The sequence below is a fragment of the Maniola hyperantus genome, chromosome 20 (assembly GCF_902806685.2).
Source record: "Maniola hyperantus chromosome 20, iAphHyp1.2, whole genome shotgun sequence".
Classification (NCBI taxonomy): Eukaryota; Metazoa; Arthropoda; class Insecta; order Lepidoptera; family Nymphalidae; genus Maniola; species Maniola hyperantus.
In genome coordinates, this window is record NC_048555.1 from 5,069,956 (window position 1) to 5,087,906 (window position 17,951).

A 17,951-nucleotide genomic window follows, 5' to 3' on the forward strand; every position below is an offset into this window, starting at 1 on the left:
TGGAAATAAGCCCTGGACCCTGACCGTGGATGTTTACCCATCTAAAAACTAGTAATAATTTATACAGTAAGCAGACTTTTGCTGATAAAATAAATATCAGGAATACGCTAAAATGAAAAATATTTACAGCATTTATTTATTTACAATTACTTACAGTGACAACCAATTTATTTACAATTACATAGTTTACATTTACAGCATTTCCATTTCAGCTCTTTTCCGTTTTCGATGGTTGGCAACCATATTAGCTGTTGTTAGAGGACATTCGCCTCTCTTGAGCCAGCCCGATAACGCTGACTCTGTGACAACAGCTGCAGCTGTCCGATCTCTTTCACTTGCTGATAAGGGTTGAAATGAGCTAATGGAGTCTGTGGATACACTTGCTGATAAGATCATTCGAAATCTTTGTCTAAATGTCTGAAATGTAAAAAATATATATATTTACTTAATTAAAAGAAATATTTGTCTAATAACAAATACATGTATGTATTTGTTATTAGACAAATATTAGACAAACTTATCAAATTGTATTGTTATTGTGCAATACCTACATGATAAGTATATCACTGGGAACTTAATAGTCTCACTTTGAATTGCTATGAATTATTGTTTTAGGTTTTAAATAAAGTTGATCCTCTATCTAGTTCAAGAATAAATTTAATTACCTAATAAATAAGACTGGAAAAAATTTAATATACCACTTGATAGTTTAGGACTACCGCCTCCTATTCAGGAGGTTGGAGATTCAATTCTGGGCACCCACCTCTTACTTTTCCCAGAGTTATGTGCATTTTAAGCAATTAAATATCACTTGCTTTAATGGTGAAGGAAAACATCCTGAGGAAACCTGCATGCCTGCATGTGTGAAGTCTGTCAAGCTGGACTATGGCCAAAACCCTTCTCTTACTGATGGAAGACCTGTAATTCTCTGTAGTTAGCCGGCAATGGGTTGATGATGATGTACTCACATTTACCAATGTTGTTGCAACTTCTCCTTTAATATCATGCTTAGCGATGTAACACCCAAATTCGTAAAAATGCTGGCCTAGCTTTTGCATGTCAACTGTACAAGCGTCTGCATTTAGTATTTCTCTGTAGGTTTCTTTATATATTTTTGGTAAATCCACGCTCACTATCGGTGGTCGTTTAATATACAGGTATTCTGCTAGCCATAGAGGTATTTCAACGTTGGTACCAGCTTTTAAATCATCATCAGCAGCCGAAGGATCCAAGAAACCTTAGAAATAACGAGATTATTTTGAAACAGCCATTTGCAATGTTTGTTACCTTTCTGAATAAAACACTAACCCATTTTAGGTAAATCGTGTAAGAATTTGCAAGGAACTTTTTCATTAGTTACTAAAATATCCGATATTGATAAGTAATTCGAATTAGCCATGGTTTTTAAGAAAAACACTAGTTATAACCTTAATTTTCATTATTTATTTGTTCTGAGCATTTTTTAGTACATAACAGCAGGCCTGTCTCACACAGACCAATAACATATAGGATACAGACCACCAACCAGGGTCTTAACAGATAGAACTAATGTTGTTTAGTATAAAAAATCTCCATTATTTTAGTTTGTGCAATTAGAACTAGATGGCGTTTTATCAAAAAATAAATTACGGTGCGACAAGGCTATCTTGGCGCGTGGCGAAATCGGAACTAACGGTGCCGTCAAGTGTCCCCTTTGTTCTTGTTTGAATATTCTAAGCCTTTGTTCTCCAATAGCGCCCCCCTGTCCATGTCAATCAAGTGGCAAAAAGAGCCTTGTCGCACTGTAATCTGGGTATCTCTACGACTTCCCATAAAGCAAATTAAGAAGAAGAAGAAGATCTCTACGACTCAAAAAGTTTACTACTAGGTGCTACTAGCCACAGGACACTATTACTCCTATGCTACTAGCTGAAGCCCGCGACTTCATCAGCGTGGAATTAGGTTTTTAAAAACACTGAGGGAATTCTTTGATTTTCCGGGATAAAAAGTAGCCTATTTCACTCTCTAGGTCTATATCTATACCCATAGACTATATGTATAGTCTATAGTATACCCATGCAAAAAATCACGTCAATCCGTTGCACGTTGCGACTTGATTGGAGGACAAACCAACAAACAAACACTCTTTCGCATTTATAATAAGAGTACTATAGCAACCTTGACATCCATGTTTGTGCCACATTTTTGTTTACGCAGTCTTACTGCATCCGTGATCCATATGATATATTCTGGGATTATTATGATATATTGCTGGGATATTCACTTTTAAAATCATGCTAAATTCAACATAACCTAATACCTATAGAGAAGCAGTACAAAAATCATGTGTAAAGAAAAAAAGAAAATTTAGTTTTAAATAATAAATAACGGGTTTTGTTTTATTACCTCAACTTTTAGTACTGAAAGTACTTCTTTCAATGTATAAAATAATAAATAATGCGGCCGAACTAAGAATAAGACTGAATTTCTGCCATATTGCGACGTGTACCTAAGCGGGATTATAATTTTTGATTCGTATTTTCTTTGAAGTCACTACCTATAAAAAATAATAATGAATCAAACCTGCACACGTGTTATACCTGTTATACGTATAGCTATATAGTTGACCTTAAAAACTAGTATCCAAGGCCGGAAAAAATTAAATATAATTTACATACAATAGTTACCGCAATTAGAAACAGATGGCGCCACTACGAAAGATTAGCTGTCGTCTCTATACCAGTATATATAATGTACTCTGTGCCACCAACTCCATAGACGATGTTTGTTTCAGTAGTAAGGGGAAGTGGGAGGCAAGGAATTTATATAACAAATTGTCATTGTTGTAGTGATCGTCTGTCTCACATTTTATTGGTTTTTACTATGAGAATCCACAGGACCATCTCTTTCTAACTTCATATAATATATAGCAATTATATGCCCGGATTGTCGTAAATTAGGGATGGCGTGACAGCAGGAAAACCGTAACTTTTTAGTGATGTCCTTTTTACAGATTTTAACGGTTTTGCTATTAATTACCGATTTTCTATCGATATTTATCGGCAATCCTACTAATAATTTATTAAGAAATTTAGTTTTTCAAAAAAAAAATCAATCAAATTTATCAAAATATAAAAACTTTATTTAGAATAGACAATAACCATGTTCCAGTTGTAGTTGACGATAAGTGTTCATCTGTATTCTTAAGCTGTGGGCCACATCTCTGCTGAAGACTTGCGCAGCAAGTTTCACCTGTAATGCATGGTTATTTTTTTATAGATAATTATGTTAATAAACTAAATTTGATAATGCAATTTAGATTTAAAGTAGACATTGGGTTTAAAATATAATTAAAGAATTTAAATGAGTAGTTTGGAAATTCATTAGGATTCAAATTTTTGTTCAAAAAATTATCTTTTATGCTCATAATTATACTATCCTAAACCTAATTATCCTAATCCTAATGTTAATATTATAAACTAGCCGATGCCCGCGACTTCGTACGCGTGGATTTAGGTTTTTAAGAATCCTGTGGAAACTTCAATTTTCTGGGATAAAAAGTAGCCTATGTCCTTCCCCGGGATGCAAGCTATCTCTGTACCAAATTTCGTCAAATCGGTTGAACGGTTGAGCCGTGAAAAGCTAGCAGACAGACAGACAGACACACTTTCACATTTATAATATTAGTATGGATGTGAAAGTGTGGATGTTTGGATGTTTGTTACTCAATCACACAAAAACAGCTGAACGGATTTGGATGAAATTTGGAATGGAGATAGATTATACCCTGAATTAACATATAGGCTGCTTTTTATCCCGGAAAATCAAAGAGTTCCCGCGGGATTTTGAAAAATGAAAATCCACGCAGTCGCTGGCATCACCTAGTATGCTCATAATTATCTTCGACACTATTGGGTGCCGACCCTGGTTATTGGTACTTCTTGTTTTTATGGTGTCTATGTGATCACGTGATGAGATTTTTGTAAGCTGAAACTTAAAATTGACCAACAACAGGGTCTACAACCCATGGTTTCAGAGACAGTGCTTTCAAAAACGTGATAACATAGACACCACGAAAACAAGAAGTTTTAGTACCAATAACTAAGGTCTGCGCACCATAGTTTTATTGGATTTTTTCCATGGCAAGGACATTATCACAAAGCTATTGTTACAAAACAAATGTTCAGTTACTTGCCTTCAACTTGTCATATCAATTTGGTTTCACATGCTTGTCTGTTAATTTGGTAGACCATCCAACACCTGCCACACCATCAACAGCAAACAGCTTCATGATGTAGTCCCACTGAGCACGCTGACTCCCGATGAGCAAGTCCTTCTTCTGAAAATTATTGTGGAAACATTTGAGTAAATGTGGGACATCATATATATGATATATTTATGACTCAGTGGTTGAGAGTAATGAGTAATAGAAGTTGTTGGCTCTAAAATAGAGTGCTGAATTAAATCTGGTGACTTCTGTTTGTCAGGAATCGGGATATTTGGCAAGGGATTTGCTAAATCTATAGGACTTGAAATAACAGAAGCTTGCTCATTCCTACTTTGTTTGTCTGTTTGTGAAGTCGATGGGATATCGACTATGTTAACATCGAGGGGTTTACCAGTCTGTAAAGGGGATATCTCTAGAAATTTGTCAATTTTAAAATGTACTATACCAGGGTTTTTAGAAGACTGTGTAATATGCAAATTCAGCGTGGGAATTGAATCTTTTGTCAATCTATTATTTACGATATACCGAGGTAAGAAATGGGATTCGCAAATCCTGACATTTTTTAATTGCCTAAGGGAGTACTTACGCAAATATGTACAGTTAATCAACCATGCTGTCCATCTAGCTGTGTCGGTAAAAGGTACGGCGTGTAAATGTAGGGTGCTTTTACACTTAGGTACACTACACTGCCTCATATCAGATAAAAAGGATACTAGGTATTTAGAAACACTAACAATTATTACTAAGCCTAAATTAGGCAGGCAAGGTTAAAGAGCACATCCACTATATTATCTCTCAATTAAAACAAAAACATAAAAAACTGAAAATAGAAATATAAAACGAATATCCTGTTATAACTGCAGCACACTTCAAGGTTTAAACTCTCGCAATGGATTAAGGAGAAAAATTGAGTTTTTTAGGTTAGGTTATAAAATCTCTCAAAACCGACATGTTTTTATTTCGAAATTCTATGTAATGAAAGCAGATTGGATCTAATCACCGACCAATAAGATTTGAGCAAAAAATATCATAGGTGTGCTGTATGTACATGTGCCTTTAATACTGTGTGAGTGGAGCGAGATAGTCCTGTGGATTTCGAAAGAGGAATAGAAAGTGCGAAAGAAATGGACTGATGCATCTTTTATGGCCCTCAGTTGACAGGGCCTGCTGTCTCACTCTTGGTTTAAAGTTTAAATCACAGATTAATAGGTGGTTTAAATATATTTCCACAGACTACAGTGTATAAAGGGAGATTCCAGTCTATATTACTTTACTCTATGATTCTGTGGCTACAGGCCTTGGATGCAGGCACTTCGAACAAAACCATGGAAGTATGAAATGATATAGTTCGTACGCAAACCAGTAGGGGGCGCTCATAATGTTTGTAGTAGCAATACCGAATTTTTCATGCTGGTATCCCTTTTCTCTAGAGTCGTTAGGTACCTACTCTTCATTATACGCAGTTTTTTTAGTTGAAATTATCACGATATAGTGTATTATTTTAATAATTTTCATAGATAGCGCTGAATACTACCACCACTAAAGATAAAAACAATACCTATATGATCTATGCTTTAATGTTTAGGTCGTATCAATCAATGACATTGATGATGAGTAAGAGCTGCAATGCGTGCGTGTACTGCAATTTTCCTTACGTTTCTTCCCCACAAAATCTTTTTGCATCCGTGATCCGATTGAATTTAAAACATAGATCATAATATTTTTTTTTTTTTTTTTAAACGTTTTAATAGTGAAGTAATACAATAAAACTTAAAGCTAGCCTTATCTAATTACTATATAAATCATGACCGCGTGGAATGGTGCCAAGAATACTGGCTGCATTTCCGCGCTGGACAGCCAGGCTGATCCGCTGCGCAAAAAATGAGCCAGCCCTTCTGTCACCAGTTGAGGCTATTAATCGCGGTGAAATGTCTCGTAAAAAATTTTTAGCACTAAGACTCCATGGCCCCAGGGTCTCCACGGCAAACGGCACAAAAATGTAACTCTCTATAAGAGAGGCATACTTGCGCCGCTTGCCGTTTTCAGCTGTTTCTGCTGCGGCTCCCGGTCTTGATGCTGTCTTCCTGATATGACACGGGGCCAATGTGTCAACGCAAGTTGCGTCCCACATTAGCGCCCGTCCCCGTTCCTTATATAATATTATATCTAAAATATATAAAATTTTATCGAACGTTACCTGGAAAAGGGGAAACCTCATTAATATATTGATATACATTGTATATCAAATGAGGTTTACTCTCTACCCTTATTATGAAATGATTAACCACATGCATCCTCGAGGTCCACTGGTATACCATAGACCGATGAGTAGCACCACCGACCCCTCACTATTATTTTATTACTGAACCTACAGCATTTCTAGCCAATAACGAATTTCAGTTTTTATAAAAAGTTTAATTAAAATGATTAAAAAGAAAGTACAAACCTTATAAATTTTATTGATACAAATAAAACAACTTATTTATCTTGTGAAACACAATGCTCATAGACTAAATTAACAAGTTCCCTCTTTTTAAGTCCAGTTAAACCAGTGAGGCCTTTGATTTGCTTGAATCTCAATATTTGCCTTAATTGTGCAACTGAATAATCATTTAGTTTTTTATTCTTCAGTCTGAGGTCCAAGAGATCTTCATCTACATCCTCTACTTTTTGTTTCTTTCCACCATTCGAAGTCTGTTTTTCTAAGGCTCTCTTCAAAGAGATATCACCAAATGGTCCAAATAACTCTTCAAACAAATCATCTCTAATATTCTCAAATCTCTCCGGGTTGGGTATAGTTGCATCAACAAATGGATCATTATCTTCCTCATCTAAAGCAATCGCTTCTAAGGCTCTGTATTTGGACTGTAACTTAGGATCTTCAAACATATCTGGTTTGTACTCTACTGTCAATTCATTTAGTATATCTTTCATCAGCGATTTATGTGCTTGTTCTATACGTGCAACTGAAGATTCTGAATTATCTTCATCTTCATCAATGTGGATATCTCTGACACTTTCAACAAAGGGAATGTGGATGATATCAAAACCAACATCTACTTCCAAATTTAATGGCTTCACACATGGGGACAGTGCAACAACAACCGGTTTAGCATTCACTCTTGTGCATAGAATACAAATAGCAACCATTTCCATGTCTGTACAGGCCTTATGCAACGCCTTGAATGCAACTGTTGATCCTTCTATAGTTTTTTCATTTGGAAACAAGAAGTGTCCCATTTTTAAATACCACTTTTCTTTGCTAATTATTCTGGCTGGTTTGAAACCGAGTAGTTTCATCATGGGAGGGCCAAAAGGATTCTTGATAGCCTTCATTTCTTTATCTGTGAATTCTATCCTCTCACCTCCGAACTCCTGGTAATACAACAATTCCGACTTGATCAATGGCACTTCTTTGGGTTGACTATTTTCTTCATCAATTTCAGTGGCATCAATGTTGACTTTGACAGTTTTTGTCACACTAGAAACAACTGCATTACTTTCTCTGTCTAAATAAACATTTTTTTTATAGTTTTGACCAGGTCTTTTCAGTAAATTATAAATACCAACACCAATAATAAAATCCTTACAAATTTCGAAATTTAGTTTTGCAACAGCTAGATGTCGATGAGATTCTTGATGCATGAGTTTTTCAATCTCAGCTGGGCTTGATATTGGTTTTGGCACAACATAATCTATTCCTCTATGAGCTATTTTCAAAAACTTCTCATAAAATGTATCAATTGCATACTGTTGATCCGATATATTTATTACCCTAATATCAATGTTGGAATCAATAAGATCACTGGCTCTGTTGAGTGTCGGTTTCTGATCCAGTACAACCGGTGGAACGTCAAGACAAGTAAGCATTATTACACTCCGTGATGACAATTGTTTCTTACAATTAAGAAACATTTTACTGGAATGCCACAAGACATCTGACAACTTGAACTCTTTAGCCTCGGTAAAAGAAGATGTAGTCATATTTTTTAATTTCTTAAAATCCTCTAAGGTCGGCACAGACAAGGGGATTATTTCCATAACAGGTTTTATATCAAACTTGGAAGTAGAACACTCTTCAGACCCATATAAGCATACTGCAATGTGGTGTGAGCTTGATGATCTCATGTGTTGTTTTAACAAACGACATGTTGCAACTTGAGCAATTTCAAAGATGTGGTTTTTAGAGTTTTCAAAAACATTTATTAGAATCACTATACCCGGCACTCCTCTCCAGGACGGTTGATAATCATTTTCGTCATCGGAATCCATTCTTTTTGTAGAGTTAACAGAAGGTGTTACAAAGTATTTTTACCTGTTTTCACTCATTAGAAAGTTTTTGTAATTATTTTTTTATTTTATCTGGCTTTACGGCTATTGTAGAGAAGTGGTTCGGTTAAAAACTAAATTAAAAGATAAGAGAGCAGTAATAATTAGTTTTTAACATGTTTGTAATTTTATGAAACCAAAGAGATTTTATTTAAACCGACCAGAAAAAAAAGTTTATCCACTTGTTATTGTCAAGTTTCTGTCACAGATCACGTACTGTTGTCTGTGTCACAGACCAATAACATAATAGGATAGTCTGTGTAGTGGTGTGTACAGTACGACAAGGCTATCGTGGCGTGTGGTGAAAATCGGAACTAACGCTGCCGTCAAGTGTCCCCTTTGTTGTTGTTGAATATTCCAAATTTTATACACCTTTGTTACCTGTTATCTCCCAAAGCCACCATGATCCAAACTTAAGAGTCGCTGATCTTCCTGTGCGAAACTTTCAGCTTTTATAAAATAAGGAAGGTCTGGCATGCGCTGGCTCTTAGTCCATAAATCCATGTGAAAGGTTATGTTTCAAGCAAAGAAATCCATAGATGAATGATTACCATTTACAAGAAAGAAACGCTTCGACGTAGAGCGGAGCGAGACCAATAATAATTAATCTATGGCTTCGACTTTCGGCCGACCGGGCCGTTGGACGGGCCAAATACACTGTAGTCTGTGGGGCCAAAGGTTCTAAAACTTTTTTGAGTCTTGAAAATTATAACTACTTAGGTAGGTAATTAAACTTAAAACGACACACATAATAATGCTTGTATCGAAATAAATTAATTTAATAATCTCTGAAAATTGTAACTACTAAGTATTACCTAATTCCATGCTCTGAAGTTAATTACACGTTTTGTAAATTCATGTTTAAAATTATATAGTTACCTACCCCAAACTTTTTACATACATAATCTAATCTAAATAATTAGCCTGTATTATCCCACCGCCCACGTCTGGGAAAAGGCTACCCTCACACAATATTATTAATTTAATATTAACTATGTAATATAGTTAATTAGCTGTTACTTATTAAAAAAAATTAAAAGGTGGTTGTTACATAGGTATTAAGGGAATATATTGCCTCTTGTAACACAGTTTTTTCTTCCTCAGGCGTAATACTATAGTTTGTTAATACGTTTTGTAAAGTTAATAAAGATTATTATTGTTGAAATGCATAAAATAATATAAAAAGCTGCGTACCGTTTTGCGTATTTACCGTATTTTCCGTACTACATAAGATTGTTAGCCAGTTAATTTCAAGCAGTAAATGGCTAGTTTTGTTGGCAGTGGACAATACAACCCAAAGAGTATTATAGACAACCGTTCAACGAAGGGTGTAATTAGTGTATCAAGAGCCATTGGGTGGGCGGACGCACTTGCGCAGTGCAGCCGGCGAGCCGGGCGTGCGCGACCCGTCATTCGTTCTCGGGTTCACATCGCGGTACCATCGCCGTGACTCCGGTTCCGGATTCCAGTCACTGCGAAAGCGCAGCGGCAACCCGAGCCGTTTCTGACGTGGCGCCCGGGTGCGACCCATTTGTACTAGTAGCACGCGTGCGCGAGCGAGCGCGTGCGCGGCGCTCTCTGCGCGCGACGACGAGCCGCGAGCATGCAAGGAGCACGGCGCTGCCACGCGTAGCGAGCCAGGCCGTGCGCGCCATCGCCATCATGGGCTGCGCCTCGTCTGCTGAGGAGCGCGCCGCTCTTCAACGGAGCAAACAGATTGAGAAGAACCTTAAAGAGGATGGCATCCAAGCTGCCAAGGATATTAAGCTGCTGCTCCTTGGTAATGAGGCCTTCCTCTATCTTTTTCTTGAATATGCGCGCGCACCACGCGCACGTCCCGTGGCCTCTATGCTCTATCGACTGTCCGTTTGAGATTCCCGAAGCCGGCTTCCGGCGCATTTGTGTTGCCGGATGGCTTGTTTCTTCATAATATTTTGTTTAAACTATTATCTGTGATAATCAGTTTTAAAACACGATCGACAGTTATTTTTAAGCTTGAGAGAGGCTATAATAGCAGTCTTGACCTATCACGAAAACAAAAAACAACTAAGTAACTGAGGAGAAGCGACCAGATTTCAAATATTACTCAAACGTATAGAATTTTTTACGTTGAAACGTTTGTTACGTTTGAAACGTAAAGAAATTATGTAATTAAATATTATATAAATAATTATGGAATTTTTAGTAAAGCGTTATCTAGGACTATAACGCTGAATATCATCATAAGCTTAAACAAGCTTAAGCTTTTAGCACATCTGACCTATCTTGTAAAACCTACCCTAAACCTGATCTGAACTAGATTTTGTATTAAAATAGTCAATTAAAACTGATTTGATTATATTTTAAACGTTGTGACTAGTAAATTAAATATTGACAATCAAAAAGTGTACAATGGAGCGCATTTCTAATAAATTTTTGAGTTTGAGTTTAATGAACCTGCTAAATAGGTATTACTTGCACAGTACACTCGCTGAAAACTACCTGTAACTTCTTAGGTGTACTGCCAACTAGCGGTGATAAGGGGATATGGGTTATAGATACGTGTCAAGACTACAAGATTCAATAAGGTACCTACATAAATCGTAATTTTTCAAACAAGCCCTATGAAATACCAGAGTGACGAATGACAACAAATTGATAATGAAATCCAAATTTTATGATAGATAATTGGTCACTAAGTCGTCAAAATGGGTGAAACGTGCCGATAGAAGAAAAAGAGTACCTAGGTATACAAAAAGATAATACACCTCTCTGAGGAACTCCTCTCATTGAACCCGTGAAAGATTTGAAAAGTTTTCTTTTAGGTGTGCGCTTGTTACCTAGAAAATACTTTTGAAATTTGTCAATTAACGCTGAAGACAAAGATATTTTAAAACTCCAGATAGGCGTCCTCATAGTTTCGTATTCTAAAAAGGGAAGACAATTTCGTACACTAGTAACTAGCATGCGTGACACACTGGTACAGTGGCACAGACTAGATATTGGCCCGGTGTTTACCTACGCGCCTTTGAGTAAAACGACACCTATGAGCATGCTTCAAAATATGGCGGCCCATTCCAGTCTAATAGAAGTCAGCAAACGACAGAGTGTTACAACAACAGTGAATAGGCATCTTTTAGGTAAACGCGTCCCAACTTGGCGTACCTATCATCTCTTTCCATCAAGTGTGATTGTGGTCAAGCGTTTGCCTATAAAGAATAAAATAAAAAAACCGGCCAAGTGCGAGTCAGGCTCGCGCAATGAGGGTTCCGTACTACAGTGGTATTTTTTCGACATTTTGCACGATAATTCAAAAACTATGATGCATAAAAATAAATAAAAATCTGTTTTAGAATTTACAGGTGAAGACCTTTCATATGATACCCCACTTGATATAGTCACTCACTTCTAAAGTTGAAAATTCTAATTATTAGTTCATGACCACAATTAATTTTTTTTTGTGTGATCTAACCTACCTACCTGCCAAATTTCATGATTCTAGGTCAACGAGAAGTACCCTGTAGGTTTCTTGACAGATAGACGGACAGACAGACAGACAGACAGACAGACAACAAAGTGATCCTATAAGGGTTCCGTTTTTCCTTTTGAGGTACGGAACCCTAAAAAGAGTCTGTCTAGTGACGGCTGAGAGTGAAAAATAGCAGCTAATTACAAAAACTTGGGTACCTCTCAGGTAACTTAGGTAGCTCTTGTATGTCCGGGTATAATAAGTAAACGTATTTTGATACTTTGTTTTTCTTTAATGTTTGTTATTTTCCGTACTGTATGTTGCCGGTTTCTATTTTGAGCGCGAAAAAAACTCTCAGCTTTGGTTAGACCTAACGTTAGACAGATTACCTACCTAGCTATAGAATACTTGACTATAATAATTACACATAGTTAACTCAAGATTTTTATTTCTACTTATAAAGTACTAAATCTAAACGTACGCACCTATCTGTACATTTTTTAAATTATATAATAATTATTATTAGAAAAGTTTGGGAATCGATGGAAATTGGAATGAAATAAAATAGTTATTTAAAAAATATAGAATTTGTTGATCATTCGCTACAGCCTGCAAGAGTCTTCTGCCACTTCTGCTTCGATATAATTTTTCTTCGGCTACCTCTACCTAGTTTTTTAGAATGTAAATTTATTATTGAAAACTATAATATTATTTTGTTCAAAAATTAAAATAACGATAATTATTAAAAAGAGCACCAATAGAGCACGCTGTTTTCATTTTTGTTCTCTTTCGGGTGTGAATATGGTTTCACGCATGTGTGAGCGAGCTGGAACGAAACACGCCGACTATGCCCGAACGTCAGTCGAGCGGGGCGCGGTCGCCGTCAGTCGTCACGGAGTGGAGCTGGTGCTTGTCATCCGGCCGCCATTATCTTATACGATTTCATAAAATCAATTATTAAAGTTTTCGCTGTCGTTACGCGTTCGAGTGTCGTGTGTATAACGGAGTCGTGAAAGTTGCAAGGTTCAGATCATCCACACAAGTGTACGGTTTCGGGCTGCAACAGTGATCAGTGATACGGTTAGGTTACTGTGTTGAGTGGTAACGTTGGCGTTGTACGTTGGGTTGCTCCGGTTACTGTTAGGACGGGGCGCAGGACGCGGCCGGAGCGTATGCAGAGGGAGCGGTGAGAGCGCGCCCGGCTCGGGAGTCGGGGCGGACGGCGGCGAGGGCACAGGGACAGCTGCCGACATGGGGTGCACTCAGTCGGCCGAAGAGCGGGCAGCGGCTGCCCGAAGCCGACAGATCGAGAGGAACTTGAAGGAGGATGGCATCCAGGCGTCGAAGGATATAAAGTTATTGCTGCTAGGTACGGTTTGTCGTTCACAAAACTCGCCGGGGCTTACGGCCGCACCCATGTATTGAATGCATAGTAACGTTCGTTACTCGCTCATTGTGGTTTGCTAAAACGTTCCAAATAAATATATTCGCTCCTGCACAAAAAAACAATAAATCGATAAACGTTTATTATATACAATCGGGTCAGAAACACGTAGGAACTCCTAATTAGCTTTCTCTTTAGCTAATCAGTATGCTAGTATGCATTATTATTGTTCCGCATTTGAAGAAAGTGTTTATTTGCGAATAATTAGAAAATTAGTGATTCATAGTCCTGTACTTCTACTTGTAACAACTTTTCAAAGTACTCAAGTTTTCAAGAAAAACCGATACAGCAGACTTATTTTGAATTTAATTCTGCTCTTACACTTTTCTTGTCTTCTTTACATTCATCTTCAACATAGTTTTTCTTACATATTTGCCTTTATTATTCTTTTGTAGATTATCTATCCTGTATTATTCATACTCCATAGCATATATATAAGTTATCTCTATTCCCAGCCAAATCCTTTTTTGTCATTGTGTGAAGGATTAACAAACATCCAAACTTTCACATCCATCTTCTTCTTCTTTCTTCTTTGGTATATATACAGGTCCTTACTATCCCTGAATCACTGCGACCATCTCCGATCTATTGTGTTTGCCTCCACTTCACACTTCCTTATCAAATCCTGTGGCCGCCAGATACAGCAGCACCTTCTTGACTGGAATTGAAGTAACATCCTCCGGATAAATGATGTGTCTCCCTAGGTGGACGCTACGTTTCACATCCATACTAATATTATAAATGTGAAAGTGTGTCTGTCTGTCTGTCTGCTAGCTTTTCACGGCTCAACCATTCAACGTTCGGTCAGTCAGTTCCTTTTTTAACCCCACTACAGCAAAACCAAAAGTAAGGGTTATGTTTTTAGTAGGCTATGTATTTATATCTATATTTGTATTTATGTATGTTATACTGTAGTGCCTAAATCACGAAGTTCATAAAATGTAGCTTGCTATAATTAATTTAATATTGCACTAAGTATGTACAATATTAAATTAAACATACCAAGCTTACAGAATAAAATTTACTATACCTATTTTAGTGTTTATTAAAAAGCGTAGTTTTAGTTTTGAACTTTATCTTATTAAGTTATAATAGGTAAATACTAAATAGGTATATCTATAGATATGTGTTGATGCTTATTAACTATTCAATAAAGATGGGCGTTATTGGCTATTTCTGGCAACGGTTAATCAACAGTTATTTAGTTTCAATACCAATATTGATAACCGTTGCTGAATATCGGTATCAGAGTTGTGTTTCAACTAATTTAATATGTGCAACGCGCAGCGGTGTCCGTTGTAGTAACTAAGCCAGCTGCCGTATCAATACCGTCTGTATAGCTAGCGCATATTCACTAAAATAAAACCAATTTTACTTTCATGAATATCGTGAAGTAATCACAACCTTAAGTTCATTGCAGCAAAGTTTAATTATAATGATCATTGACATAGGTCAAACTATAGTGGACGCCTGCACGAATAGTTTGCCACAATCCAGTTAACCAAAACCATTTCACGAAGATTGATAAACCAAAGATGACCTTATCTCTATTACTCTAAAGCTAACTGTATTAAGATTGATAGATCAAAGTGTAATGGACAAGTACTTGTACAGTTAAGCCTTAGCGTAATAGAGATAAGGTCGGCTTTGATTTATCAAGTTCTTAGTTAGTAAGCCTGTAGCCAATAACCGCTCCTTCTCAGCTTTCAGTGAAAGAAAGAATGAGAAGGCACAATTATTGCGTTTCTAGTTACCAAAAAACCAAACAATGCATTGTCAGTTGCCAGTTGGCAGTGTTGCGTTGTCAGGTGGTTCGTCATAGATGTTAGCTGATAACCGTTGCTAGCTACGACAATAACGCTACGGTACGCTAAAGGCACGGCAGCGGTTTTCAGTTAAGTTAAGCTATAGCGGACACATGTCTACTATTCAATCACTTCCTGCTTAAGGTGGAAAAGCCTATAACTTCTTTTCAAATTAACATAAATTCTATAATGTTTGTGGAAGTGCTAACTTGCTTAGTCATCGAATGTTAATTATTATTTAATGACTCATTCTGTTATGGATTTTATTTTCCCCATGTGTATACATGAATCAATTTTATTTATCCATACTATAAATACTAATAATATTATGAATGCAAAAGTGTGTCTGTCTGTCTGCTAGTTTTTCACGGCCCATCCGTTCAACCGATTTTGACGAAATTTGATACAGAGATAGCTTGCTTGCTTGATTAGACGCACAACAGACGGAAACGTTTAAGTGCGGAAACCAGCCCAGAGCGAAGAAGAAGAAGCTTGCATCCCGGGGAAGGACATAGGCTACTTTTTATCTTGGGAAATCAAAGAGTTCCCACGGGATTTTTAAGAACCTAAATACACGCAGATGAAGACGCTCGCATCGTCTGGTTTATATATATAAACTTGTTTAGTACTTAGTTTTAGTTTATATTTAAGTAATTACTTATACCACTACTAGGCAAATACTGCACCTTCTGTCACTTTAGTGTGATCGGTGTGGGGCCATAGGGGACAGTTATCTATCAGCGAAATAATTTTCAGAAAAGGATCATTCATTCCAGAGATTACTCACTACATCCAAACTTACACTTTACCTATTTATCTATTCTATATATTATATAAATGGAAAAGTTTACTGACTGATCTATCAACGTTCAGCTCAAACCACTAGACGGATTGGGCTGAAATTTGGCATACAGATAGCTATTATGATGTAGGGATCTCCTAGATCTAAGCAGGGGTTAGAAATTTGTGCAGTCCACGTGGACAAAGTCGCAGACATAAGCTACTACTTAATATTACTAGAGTAAATTTTGGTGATAATAACAGAAGTGTGATGTCTGAGGCATGAAGGTAAAGTAATTCCATTCACTCCTTTCCAGCTATCCAGACTAGTAACAAACCCTGGTTAGCTTCAATCAAGACACCAGGCAATATATCAATAGAATACCTGTTGGCATTGTTCTACAGTTATTATGAATTCATTGAACCTAGTATCACTAACATCTGATAGGTAATATCTGTAAAACCTATGACTCAAAATCTTGTTCTCTCAATTGAGTAGTATGCAGAAGGAACAGGGTGCTCACTGCATTAATATCTGACGAAAATTCCTACCCTTGGAATTAATGCAAAAGGGTCAAGCCTCAGCAACGATGAGACGCTGAGAGGGACAGAATATTTTGTTTACTCATATTTAGTTTCTGTTTGCCAAAGAGCTATGGAAAGCAGCATACTTGGATTAAAACTAGCAGATCGTGTAAGGAATTCCTGCTATACGTTCCAAAACGCGAGTAGCTGGCGTTTGCCTTGCAGCCGCTTTACTTAAACGGGACCGGGCAGGTCATGTGTGCCGTATGCCAGATGACTTATGGGCAAAATCTGCTTCTTTTTGGTCTCCCCAGAATCATCAACGCCAGCGTGGTAGGCCAAGGCGACGATGGCATAAAACAGTTACGTGGCCCGAAGAGGCACAGAATAGGGAATGATAGAAATATCGGTGGTAGGCCTTTTCCCAGACGTGGAACAGTACAGGCAGAGTGAGGGAAGTCTCTGTTTGATCCTGAATCGACGATATGTCAAATATTAGGCTGTGGTGACGTAAAATCAAAGAAAGATAGGGCTACGTCAAATGTAGTAACGTTTGACGTCTGCCAGTGACGTCGAAGCCTCCCTCCTTGTTAGAAGTTCCCTAACTGGCGTGAACTGCGGTACAGGCTAATTAAGATTAGATTAGATTTAGTTTCGGTTAAATAATAACCCGTTTAACACAATTATGAGTAACTAAGTGATAAATTATAAGCTGCAGCTGATATGCAGTGTTTGTCTTCCGTCGCCATAACTTTGTTTTATTATGATGATACAACACAATGGAATCTCATTTGCTAATTAAAAACTTTGATAATATCATGTAGCACTGAGTTGTGCCACATTTGAGCATTACCGATTGTTTTAAATTGCAGTAAATAGTTTCTTAGAATCGATTGCCAAAGGTAGCAGCTTAATCAAATAAAACTTTGTTAAAAGTATTACTCAAGTGATGTACATGTATTTTTATGTAAAGTACGCGACACGTCGAGTTGGCTATCGTGGGGGAGACGCCCTGCACACCCGCACAGCCCCCCGCTAACCCAGCGCTGGATAGCGCCGTGTTAGCGACGTGTGGGTGTGTGGGGCGTCCCCCCGCCTCATATCTCCATATCTCCCAAACAAACGTTCCTCCAAGTGTAGGGGCCAATATACGCAGAGAAACTTTCAGCTTTTATAAAATAACGAAGTCTTGCACGCCACGCATTGACTCAGTCCACTATAGATCTACGTTAAATTTTGACGATTGATCTTGAATGGCTGTTGAAACATGAATGACCCTGTCGTGTAGCGTTACCAGTGAAATGGCGGCAGGTCGGATGTTACAGACAGGTACTTTATCAGGCGGCTCGAGCGCGACCGACGCTTTATCGCGATGATAGCACAAAAAGCCCTCCGCCTCATCCGATGATACCG

The 17,951-nt window shown here is 37.4% G+C and overlaps 3 protein-coding genes and 1 long non-coding RNA gene across 5 annotated transcripts in view; 1 reads left to right on the top strand and 3 right to left on the bottom strand.

Annotated features, from left to right (window-relative positions):
- Positions 1 to 103: 103 nt before the first annotated feature.
- Positions 104 to 1,484, bottom strand: Psf3 (DNA replication complex GINS protein Psf3). The gene is made up of 3 exons (XM_034979247.2): positions 1,309 to 1,484; positions 969 to 1,237; positions 104 to 417 (listed from the first exon to the last, which is right to left on the bottom strand). Exons 1-3 carry the CDS (start codon positions 1,397 to 1,399, stop codon positions 193 to 195), a joined length of 585 nt encoding a protein of 194 aa, XP_034835138.1. The 5' UTR covers positions 1,400 to 1,484; the 3' UTR covers positions 104 to 192.
- A 1,615-nt stretch (positions 1,485 to 3,099) lies between these two features.
- On the bottom strand, positions 3,100 to 5,272 carry LOC138403718 (uncharacterized). The gene is made up of 2 exons (XR_011237914.1): positions 4,175 to 5,272; positions 3,100 to 3,231 (listed from the first exon to the last, which is right to left on the bottom strand). It is a non-coding gene; the product is annotated as an uncharacterized lncRNA (long non-coding RNA).
- Positions 5,273 to 6,646: 1,374 nt separating this feature from the next.
- Irbp (Inverted repeat-binding protein) lies at positions 6,647 to 8,660 on the bottom strand. The gene has a single exon (XM_034979240.2). It carries the CDS (start codon positions 8,477 to 8,479, stop codon positions 6,686 to 6,688), a length of 1,794 nt encoding a protein of 597 aa, XP_034835131.1. The 5' UTR covers positions 8,480 to 8,660; the 3' UTR covers positions 6,647 to 6,685.
- Positions 8,661 to 9,910: 1,250 nt separating this feature from the next.
- Galphao (G protein alpha o subunit) overlaps positions 9,911 to 17,951 on the top strand; it is a 70,592-nt gene continuing 62,551 nt past the window's right edge. Inside the window, exon 1 of one of the 2 annotated variants that reach the window (XM_034979244.2) lies at positions 9,911 to 10,316. In XM_034979244.2, coding sequence (XP_034835135.1) covers positions 10,199 to 10,316 — 118 coding nt within the window. In that variant the 5' untranslated portion in view covers positions 9,911 to 10,198. Of the gene's footprint in view, positions 10,317 to 12,851; positions 13,354 to 17,951 lie in introns of those variants that run through there. The other variant, XM_034979243.2, reaches the window with a different exon arrangement.